This window comes from Hemitrygon akajei, chromosome 1 (genome assembly GCF_048418815.1).
Source record: "Hemitrygon akajei chromosome 1, sHemAka1.3, whole genome shotgun sequence".
Lineage (NCBI taxonomy): Eukaryota > Metazoa > Chordata > Chondrichthyes > Myliobatiformes > Dasyatidae > Hemitrygon > Hemitrygon akajei.
The window spans coordinates 220,185,712-220,197,394 of record NC_133124.1 but is presented as its reverse complement, the minus strand read 5'-3'; the positions used below and the strand labels follow the sequence as shown (position 1 = coordinate 220,197,394).

Genomic DNA, 11,683 nt, shown 5'->3' with positions numbered 1-11,683 from the left:
AGAGGCTGCAGTCAACGTGTGTGCACAGAGTGGTGACCATCCCCTCCCTCCACTCCCCTACTCGGCCAACTCCCCCTCTGATCTACTCCCTCACTGCTAATTCCCCCTCCCTCTGATCTACTCACTCTCGGCCAACTCCCCCTCCCTCTGATCTACTCACTCACTGCCAACTCCCCCCTCTGATATACTCTCTCACTGCCAATTCCCCCTCCCTCTGATCTACTCTCTCACTGCCAACTCCCCCTCCCTCTGATCTACTCTTTCACTGCTAATTCCCCCTCCCTCTGATCTACTCACTCTCGGCCAACTCCCCCTCCCTCTGATCTACTCACTCTTGGCCAACTCCCCCTCCCTCTGATCTACTCTCTCACTGCCAATTCCCCCTCCCTCTGATCTACTCACTCTTGGCCAACTCCCCCTCTGATCTACTCACTCTCGGCCAACTCCCCCTCCCTCCACTCCCCTACTCACTCTCGGCCAATTCCCCCTCCCTCTGATCTACTCACTCTCGGCCAACTCCCCCTCCCTCTGATCTACTCTCTCACTGCCAATTCCCCCTCCCTCTGATCTACTCTCTCACTGCTAATTCCCCCTCCCTCTGATCTACTCTCTCACTGCCAATTCCCCCTCCCTCTGATCTACTCACTCACTGCTAATTCCCCCTCCCTCTGATCTACTCTCTCACTGCCAATTCCCCCTCCCTCTGATCTACTCTCTCACTGCTAATTCCCCGTCCCTTTGATCTACTCACTCACTGCTAATTCCCCCTCCCTCTGATCTACTCTTTCACTGCTAATTCCCCCTCCCTCTGATCTACTCACTCTCGGCCAACTCCCCCTCCCTCTGATCTACTCTCTCACTGCCAATTCCCCCTCCCTCTGATCTACTCTCTCACTGCCAATTCCCCCTCCCTCTGATCTACTCACTCTTGGCCAACTCCCCCTCTGATCTACTCTCTCACTGCCAATTCCCCCTCCCTCTATTCCTCTACTCACTCACTGCCAATTCCCCCTCCCTCTGATCTACTCACTCTCGGCCAACTCCCCCTCCCTCCACTCCCCTACTCACTCTCGGCCAATTCCCCCTCCCTCTGATCTACTCACTCTCGGCCAACTCCCCCTCCCTCTGATCTACTCTCTCACTGCCAATTCCCCCTCCCTTTGATCTACTCTCTCACTGCCAATTCCCCCTCCCTCTGATCTACTCACTCACTGCTAATTCCCCCTCCCTCTGATCTACTCTCTCACTGCCAATTCCCCCTCCCTCTGATCTACTCACTCACTGCTAATTCCCCCTCCCTCTGATCTACTCTCTCACTGCCAATTCCCCCTCCCTCTGATCTACTCTCTCACTGCCAACTCCCCCTCCCTCTGATCTACTCTTTCACTGCTAATTCCCCCTCCCTCTGATCTACTCACTCTCGGCCAACTCCCCATCCCTCTGATCTACTCACTCTTGGCCAACTCCCCCTCCCTCTGATCTACTCTCTCACTGCCAATTCCCCCTCCCTCTGATCTACTCACTCTTGGCCAACTCCCCCTCTGATCTACTCTCTCACTGCCAATTCCCCCTCCCTCTATTCCTCTACTCACTCACTGCCAATTCCCCCTCCCTCTGATCTACTCACTCTCGGCCAACTCCCCCTCCCTCCACTCCCCTACTCACTCTCGGCCAATTCCCCCTCCCTCTGATCTACTCACTCTCGGCCAACTCCCCCTCCCTCTGATCTACTCACTCTCGGCCAACTCCCCCTCCCTCTGATCTACTCACTCTCGGCCAACTCCCCCTCCCTCTGATCTACTCTCTCACTGCTAATTCCCCCTCCCTCTGATCTACTCTCTCACTGCCAATTCCCCCTCCCTCTGATCTACTCTCTCACTGCCAATTCCCCCTCTGATCTACTCACTCACTGCCAATTCCCCCTCCCTCTGATCTACTCTCTCACTGCCAATTCCCCCTCCCTCTGATCTACTCTCTCACTGCCAATTCCCCCTCCCTCTGATCTACTCTCTCACTGCCAATTCCCCCTCTGATCTACTCACTCACTGCCAATTCCCCCTCCCTCTGATCTACTCTCTCACTGCTAATTCCCCCTCCCTCTGATCTACTCTCTCACTGCTAATTCCCCCTCCCTCTGATCTACTCTCTCACTGCCAATTCCCCCTCCCTCTGATCTACTCACTCACTGCCAATTCCCCCTCCCTCTGATCTACTCACTCACTACCAACTCCCCCTCTGATCTACTCACTCACTGCCAATTCCCCCTCCCTCTGATCTACTCTCTCACTGCCAATTCCCCCTCCCTCTGATCTACTCACTCACTGCCAATTCCCCCTCTGATCAACTCACTCACTGCCAATTCCCCCTCCCTCTGATCTACTCTCTCACTGCCAATTCCCCCTTCCTCTATTCCTCTACTCACTCACTGCCAGCTCCGCTCCCCCCCCCCCCCCAGTCCTCCTTATAATGTTCTGCTTCACCAGGGTCCTCCTTCACAAACTCCTCACACTCCCACACTGTACTGATCCAAACGCTGTTCCGGCTGTCCCGAAATCCCAATCCCTATTCCACAAACTCCTCAGCCCCCTCCCACCCTCTACATCGTCTCCAAAATGTCTGGACAGGCCAAATGGAACTGAATTTGCGTTTCTATCACATTTGTTCACAGACAATCAGATGTCGACTGTATCAGATCAGGGACTGTGCGTTCACATAAAGCCAGTGTTTCTCGGGGAACGAGTGATCATAACTTGATACAATTTCATACTGTTTGGGTATAAAGTAGTTGAGTCTTTATGAGAGATTATAATTTTATCTATTTATTTTATTTAGAAACACAGCTAGTCAGGAGTCAGAGGACTTTTCGGGAGAGCAGTGTTATGTGGCGGCACGAGGACATACCCGACCAAAACGTTTCCATAGACGGCTTCCAGACTGTTCGGGCCGATCGGAATTGCACTGAGAGCAGTCAGCGTAAAGGAGGGGGGTTTTCTGTTCTGGTTAACAACAGATGGTGCAGTCCTGGTCATATTACGATCAAGGAACGTGTTTGTAGCCCGGACATTGAACTTTCTGCTGTTGGACTCCAGCCATATTATTTGCCAAGGGAAATCTCACATGCAGTTGTGGTTGTTGTGTACATCCCTCCCTCTGCCAACCAGACGTCGGCGTGTATCATCATTCACACTGTCATAGCCGGACTACAAACCCAGCACCCGAGTGCCCTCATTACCATCTCGGGTGACTTCAACCATGTTACCGTGGCTAGAACACTGCCCAACTTCACGCAGTATGTGAGCTGTACAACCAGAGGGGAGAGGACCCTGGACTTGATGTATGCTAACGTTAAGGATGCTTACAGCTCCTCTCCCCTCCCCCCACCGGGAAGGTCAGATCACAACCTGGTGCATCTCAAACCCTGCTACGTGCCTCTGGTGAAGAGTAAACCTGCAACCTCGAGGTCAGTGAGGAAATGGTCGGGGGAGGCTTATGAGGCACTCCAGGATTGTTTTGAGGCGACAGACTGGCAGGCCCTCTGTGAGCCACATGGAGAGGACATTGATGGGCTCACAGAGTGCATCACTGGTTACATCAACTTCTGTGTGGACTGCAGTGTTCCGGCAAGAACTGTCCTTTGTTATTCAAATAATAAGCCATGGGTAACAAAGGACATTAAGGACATCCTGAAAGCTAAAAAGGGGCATTTAGAGATGGAAATAGGGAGGAGCAGAGGACAATACAGAGGGACCTGAAAGCTAAGATCAGGGAGGCTAAAGACAGGTATAGGAGGAAGCTTGAGTCGAAACTCCAGCAGAACAACATGAGAGAGGTCTGGAGTGGGATGAGGACCATCACTGGGTTCCGGCAAACTAGCAACAGAGGAGCTGAAGGCAGTGTGGACAGGGCCAACGAACTTAACCTGTTCTTCAACAGATTTGACACTGTGGCCCCTGCCCATCCCCCACATGATTCATCTGTTGTCGGCCCCCAACCAACACATACTCCACTCTCCCCTCCTACCCCTCCTCACAGCCCCCCACCCTGCTCTCATGACTACACCCCTCCCCCACCTGAAACCACCACGGTGGGCTTCACAGCTGAACAGGTGAGAAGACAGCTGAAACGTCTCCACCCAAGCAAGGCTGCAGGCCCGGATGGTGTCAGCCCCAGGGTGCTCAAAGCCTGTGCCCCCCAGCTATGTGGAGTACTTCACCATGTCTTCAACCTGAGCCTGAGTCTCCAGAGGGTTCCTGTGCTGTGGGAGACACCCTGCCTCGTTCCTGTACCGAAGACGCCGCGCCCCAGTGGCTCCAATGACTACAGACCGGTGGCATTGACCTCCCACATCATGAAGACCCTGGAGAGACTTGTTCTAGAGCAGCTCCGGCCTATGGTTAGGCTTGGTACAGCAACTGCACTGCCCAAGAAACCGCAGTCTTGTGGACACAGCTCAGCACATCATAGAAACCAGCCTCCCCTCCATGGACTCAACCTACACTTTCCAGTGCCTGATATCAACCCCATATGTGCTCTCTTCTCCCCCCCTCCCATCAGACAGAAGATACAAAAGTCTGAAAGCTCGTACTGCCCGGCTCAAGGACACATTCTACCCCACTGGTAAGAGACTTTTGGACACTTCCATGGTACAATAAAACAGACTCATGATCTCACAATCTGGCTCGTTATGGTCTTGCAGCTTATCGTCTGCACTTTCTCTGTAGCTGTTACACTTTATTCTGCATTCTGTTATTGCTTGATCTTGTTCTATCTCGGTGCACTGTGTAATGACTTTTACTTCATTTAGAGATGCAGCCTGGAATTGGTGCTTGCAGCCTTCGAGCTGTACCTCCCAACAACCCTGATTTACCCCTAATCTAATCACGGGACAATTTACAATGACCGATTAACCTACCCCGATTTACCTCTAATCTAATCACGGGACAATTTACAATGACCGATTAACCTACCCCAATTTACCCCTAATCTAATCACGGGACAATTTACAATGACCGATTAACCTACCCCGATTTACCTCTAATCTAATCACGGGACAATTTACAATGACCGATTAACCTACCCCAATTTACCCCTAATCTAATCACGGGACAATTTACAATGACCGATTAACCTGCCTGGTACACCTTTGGACTGTGGGAGGAAACTGGAGAATGGGGAGGAAACCCCCACGTTCCACGGGAAGACATAAAGACTCCTTACAGAGGATGCCGCGGCTGGGATTGAACTCTGAACTCAAACGCCCAGAACTGTATTAATGTCACTACACCGCCATGGCAATTTGATCGATATGAGCAGTGACAAGACAAGTGTCTCACTTGTACCTCAATACACATGGCATTAATAAACCAGCTCCAATGCCCTTGTTCCGAGTGTGGACTCACCAGGCCTCGGCCAACCCAAGACTGAGCTGATATCATGCGCTGAGCCCATTCCTGGATCTCCATCATTAGGCCAGTCTGCCATAACTTTGCTGTTCTCCCGGAGTTCAGATGAGCGATCGCCTGAAACAGATTTAGCATCAAACAGTGCAATGAAGTGACCCTGACCACAGCCAAGGCCAAATAATGGTGAGTGTCCTGTTACTGAGCCAGGGAGGAGGGTGGCCTTGAAACCTCTGATCACCTCCACTGAGTGGTATCACCCCAGTGTCTGTGCTGCCCTCCGGCGTTCGCTCGGTGAAAGACAAACTAGATTGCATTCACCTGCAGCTAGATTGTGCGAAATGAGGAACTACTGCGGGTTGTTCTTGCAGAAACATGTCTCCAGGACAACATTAACCTACAGACCGTGACACTCAGGAACTTGGGCTATATCTTTTTTTTATAACTCCGTGTTTATCTACCATTATAATTACATGGGCTGTGTCTGTGTGTGGCTGTTACTAACACTGCCCATTACACCTCTGGCATTTAGTGTGGCAATGAAGGCTCTCCTTCTCTGGCAATGTTCAGGGCTTCCTTCGTCATGTCAGTAGCTTCCTCTCAGCTTTCCCTGTCAGTCATACGAGTCCCAGGTGGAGTCTCAGGAATACCATCACACTCAGGTGGAGAAGGGTTCTTCATTGCTGTTTCTGTAACAGTGTTGTTGGCCCTGAGCTGAACCCCCGAACCTGGAGGACTGGTGGGCCACTCTTAGCCTGGCCTCTACCCTTTGACCTGTTTGGCATGGGTGACCCTACCAAGAGCCAAAGCGTAAACCCCTGACTCCAGCCAACACAACTCTCCGAGTCATTGAGGCACACAAGCCTCCAAACCCAATGACAAGGTTGTGGTCCTCTTGGAAGGTGTGACTACTACTGGAGTGCTTTGCACTGTGGCCCCAGAGGAACACGGTTTCATTTGGCTGTCTTCATGCGTATCACAATTAAACTAGAACTTCAAGTCTGTTTCTTCATCTATGCCCCGGCCCCGCTCTCCCTACATTTGTCATACCACACTGGTTTTGTGACATCCTGTGCCCAATCTAACTCTGAGTTAACTCTCTGATTGGCTAATTCTTGACTCTTGATTTTCTTATTTTCATACAGTAATTTTGCAAGTTGCAAGTGAAATGGTTCAGAGGTGTTCTGAGAGGATCATTCTTGCATTGCATCAGGATTTTACCCAGCTGCTCACAGCAGAGGTCCATCGAGACAGGGGGACAGAGGAGATGTTTCCCCAGGGAGTCCATCACACAGAGACAGACTCGTGATAGTGGGGTTTGCTGAGTACCAATAAGCTGCCTTGCTGTCCGAGGGGTAACTAGAGCAATATACAAAATAATTTATTTCCTTTCATCTTCCCTGACAATTACAGAGTAGAATAACTGATGAGAAGCTGAGTGCAGGATGTGTAAAGTTCCTCTACTTTCACATATCAGGTCTCTTCCAATGTCCCCTTTCTCTCAGCCCTCACTTCCTTCCCACCACCTCCCATACATCCAAAGTACCTTCCTTCCATCCATCTATATCTATCTATCTCTATCTATCTCTCTCCCTCCTCTCTCTCCCTCTTTATCTCTATCTATCTCTCTCCCTCTATCTCTCTCTATATATCTCCCTCCCTCTATCTCCTTCTCCCTCTCTTTATCTCTATCTATATCTCTCTCCCTCTATCTCTCTCTATATCTCCCTCCCTCTATCTCTCTCTCCCTCTCTTTATCTATATCTCTCTCCCTCCCTCTAGCTTGATCTATATATCTCTCTCTATCTCTCTCTCTTTCCCTCCTCTCTTTCTCCCTCTTTATCTCTATCTATCTCTCTCTATATATCTCCCTCCCTCTATCTCTCTCTCCCTCCCTCTATCTCCTTCTCCCTCTCTTTATCTCTATCTATATCTCTCTCCCTCTATCTCTCTCTATATCTCCCTCCCTCTATCTCTCTCTCCCTCTCTTTATCTATATCTCTCTCCCTCCCTCTATCTCAATCTATATATCTCCCTCTCCCTCTCTTTATCTCTATCTCTCTCCCTCTATCTCTCTCCCTCTATCTCTCTCTATTTCTCTAACTGTATCTCTCTATGACTCTTTCAATCTATATCTCTATATCTATGGCTCTCTCTATTTCTCTCCATCTGTGTCTATATCACTTCTCTCCCTCTGTCTCTCATTTTCTCTATTTTTCAGCTTTTGTTTCCCATAAGTTCAACTATATTTCTTTATTTTCCTGTAAATGCCCACAAGAAAATGATTCTCACAGTATATGGTACTGTATATGTACCTTGATAATAAATTACTTCTCTCTCTCTCACCTATTAGTCTGTCCTTTCCATAATGAACTTGTTTCCTCACTTGTCATCATGAAACATTGACCCTTTTTCTCTTTCTCTAAAGATGCCACCTGACCTGCTGAGTATTTCTTGCTTTTTGGCTTCTCTCTCTATTTCTAATTTTGTTCACCTGCTCCTTCCGTCTCCTCCTGCTATACACTTATCACTCCTGTTCCCTCTGCACCACCATATATCTCACTCTCTCTCTCTAACTTCTTGTTCTGATGAAAGATTATTGACCTGAAACATTGACTGAATCTCTCTCCACAGCCGCTGCCTGACCTGCTGAGCTTTATACGGAAGCAGAAGTCCTCATTTAGTGGACGAGGAACGTGCTTCTCTCCAACTCTACCTGTGATGTTACTGACTCCTTTTGCTCCTGCAGGACTGGATGACTGATGTGCTTTCCAGTGAAGACAGACGCATGGGAACTCTTACGCTCCTTACTCTTCTTCCACTGTTCACCAAGGACAGAAAGGGAGAAGTTAGACCCAGTGCAATATGAAGTTACAAGCAAGATGCAGGAGGAACTCAAAAGATTCAAAGTACATTTATTTAAATTCTGTACGCAGTAAACAATCCTGAGATTTGTCCCTCACAGACGGCCATGAAACAAGGAGAATCATGGAACCCATTAAAAAAAACATCAAATCCCCAATGTGCAAAAAAAAAAACAGAACAGATCATGCAAACAGCAAAAACGAGCGTAAAAACACATCGTCTAAAACATCAAACTACAGTCCGGGACTGTTCAGTACAGCTCGCTTCAGTTCAATTTAGCACCATGTCTTTGGTATCCACAGGCCACCCCCATCAAAAATCTCACAAAATAGCAACAAAAACAGAGCAAACAGAAACCAGAAACACATCATATCGTGAACTACAGAGCCCAGGCCACAAACCACGGCGATCAAACCTTTCCCAAAACCTTGAACTCCAGCACCATCCACCCACAGCATCCAGAGGGAGAGGGGGAGAGGGAGAAGGTAGAGGGAGAGGGAGAGGGAGAGGGGGGAGGGTAGAGGGTAGAGGGAGAGGGAGAGGGAGAGGGTAGAGGGAGAGGGAGAGGGAGGGACCGGTCAAGTGCAGGCTCCTGCATCTGAAGACATTGACTGAGAGAGAGAGGGACTACTCAAACGCGGGCGACTGACTGAACATCCGCTTGCCTTCCCCTCTTGTCCTCTTTGGTTGTCATCAGGTCAGTCAGCATCTGTGCAGATGGACAGCCGACATTTTGGATAAAAACCCTTCATTTGGGCTGGAAGATAGAGGGGTAATTGCCAGAAAGCCAGAGGATAGGAGGGGTGGAGCTAGAGTTGGGAGGTGAGGGGTAGATTCAGGTGAGGAGGCAAAACTTCATCCTCGATGGTCCAAGTGCAGATGAGGTATCTTTTAATTATCCAGCTGTGGTGGTTAGCTTGAGGGTATTACAGTCCCAGTGACCCGGGTTCAATTCCCACCGCTGTCTGAAAGGAATTTGTACGTTGTCCCCGTGTCTGCCTGGGTTTCCTCCCACATTCCAAAGGCACACAGATCAGAGTTACTGAGTTGTGGGCTTTGCTGTGCTGGTGTTGGAAACGTGGTGAAACTTGCAGGCCACCCCCGGCACCTCCTCGGACTGTGATGGGTGTCATCACAAACGACGCATTTCACTGTATGTTTCGACGTACGTGGGACGAACAGGGCTAATCCTAATCCTGCATTTGGCAGGCTGAGCCCGGGATGGCAGAGATGCAGTGCCGACGTAAAATCTCACGCTTCTCTGTGTCCCTTGGTGTAACGCAGTCACACAGCTCCACAGGAGGAGTAGATCATTCTGCAGATGCTGGAAATCCAGAGTAACACACACAAAATGCTGGAGGAACTCAGCAGGTCAGACAGTGTCTATGGACAGAGTAACACACACAAAATGCTGGAGGAACTCAGCAGGTCAGACAGTGTCTATGGACAGAGTAACACACACAAAATGCTGGAGGAACTCAGCAGGTCAGACAGCGTCTATGGACAGAGTAACACACACAAAATGCTGGAGGAACTCAGCAGGTCAGACAGTGTCTATGGACAGAGTAACACACACAAAATGCTGGAGGAACTCAGCAGGTCAGACAGCGTCTATGGACAGAGTAACACACACAAAATGCTGCAGGAACTCAGCAGGTCAGACAGTGTCTATGGTCAGAGTAACACACACAAAATGCTGCAGGAACTCAGCAGGTCAGACAGTGTCTATGGACAGAGTAACACACACAAAATGCTGGAGGAACTCAGCAGGTCAGACAGTGTCTATGGTCAGAGTAACACACACAAAATGCCGGAGGAACTCAGCAGGTCGGGCAGTGTCTATGGAAGTCGGCAGAGTGGAAGAAGCTAGGGAAAATGACAGCAGAGGGTTTTGTTGACCCAGGCAACTTCTTCGAGGTGTCCATTAAACAGCCTACTCTTCCTTTCTTTTCTGTACAAGGTGGCTGGGGTTCTGTTGAAACCCGTGATCTGCAGTACAAACTACCGTTCCCTGCAAGAGGTGGGTTTTCACACCAGTCGTGTGGTCTGACATTTCTGTACCCCCAGGAACGGCCTGGAAGACGTGCGCCTTGGGCGGGGGGGGGGGGGGGGGACCCGATTCCTTGTCGACTTCGCCGACTGAAGCGTCTTGGAGGTCGAAGCATCGAGACTGCAGGCGCTGTCAGAAGAAGACCCCCTGCACTCAAGTGCTACTTCTCTCGATGGAGGGAGAGACTGCCGGTCCCCAGATTGGGAGGTTCTTGGAGAAATGGCGCTGAAGATTGTAACATGGGGGCAGCGGAGTCTCATCGCTACAGGAGAGCGAGAGAGAGAGCCTCTCTGGCATATGGACTGTAATGTTTGATGAACTCTAGATCAATATCCCTTTGGGGGCTTTTTCCATTGCTTTTATGGTGGGGGAAGGGTGGATGCCTCTGCTGTTGCTTGTGTGTAGGAGGGGGAGGGGTGGCTTTGGGGTTCTGATATCACCATCATCCTATCTTGGGGGGTTTCTTGTTTCACGGACGCCTGTGAAGAGTAAGAATTTCAGACTGTATACATCCTCTGATATTAAATTTGACATTTTGGACCGAGGCACTTCATCAGGACAGGAAAGGGAGGGGGAAGATGCCAGAATAAGAAAGCGGGGGGGGGGGGGGGGAATGAGTACAAGCCAGAAGGTGACGGGTGAAGCCAGGCGCATGGGGGAGGGGGTGAAGAATGACACTGGGAGATGGTAGGTGGGAAAGTTAAAGGGCTAAAGAAAGAAATCTGACAGGAGAGGAGAGAGGACGATGGGAGAAAGGGAGGTGGGGGGGGGCACCAGGGGGAGGTGATAGGCAGGTGAGGTGAAGAGGTAAAAGGCCAGGGTGGCCTTGTTATCCGGTTCCAGCAGTCTGCAGATCACTGGCCACTTACCCTGTCTTGTGCACTGTAGGAGATTCTGTGCAGTTCAGTGTAGCAGATCCTAATGCCTCTGTACAGCACTATAAGCAAGAGACCGCCGACAAACACCGTGAATGAGGACCCGATTGCCCCCCACCACATGTCCTGATTTATGATCCGACAGTTGACACTTGGCTTCTCTATCTCTTCAGAGTCTAGATTCTGTTTTACAGTGGATTCTGTCATGCGCTCACCAAACCTCAGTTTGAGAGCAGCAAAGAACGAATTCCCCATCTTACGTGCTCCTCTCAGTCCTGATTTCAAATGCTGGTCTCCCTGGCTGTAAGCGTCCAGTCCACTGATATTACCCCACCCACCATTAGTGTTGTAGGCCCGCCCACCATTGTCCAATGATATTACCCCACCCACCATTGTGTGTCACCCTCCAATAGAGTGTTGTAGACCCACCCACCATTGTCCACTGATATTACCCCGCCCACCATTAGTGTTGTAGGCCCACCCACCATTGTCCA

At 50.1% G+C, this 11,683-nt stretch overlaps 1 protein-coding gene across 1 annotated transcript in view; it reads right to left on the bottom strand.

The window, feature by feature from the left end:
• LOC140729554 (calcium-activated potassium channel subunit alpha-1-like) overlaps nt 1-11,444 on the bottom strand; it is a 533,167-nt gene extending 521,723 nt beyond the window's left edge. Inside the window, exons 1-3 of the mRNA XM_073049474.1 lie at nt 11,184-11,444; nt 8,116-8,220; nt 2,902-2,996 (exon numbers count right to left, since the gene is read on the bottom strand). Coding sequence (XP_072905575.1) covers nt 2,902-2,996; nt 8,116-8,220; nt 11,184-11,444 — 461 coding nt within the window. The remainder of the gene's footprint in view (nt 1-2,901; nt 2,997-8,115; nt 8,221-11,183) is intronic.
• Nucleotides 11,445-11,683: the final 239 nt, after the last annotated feature.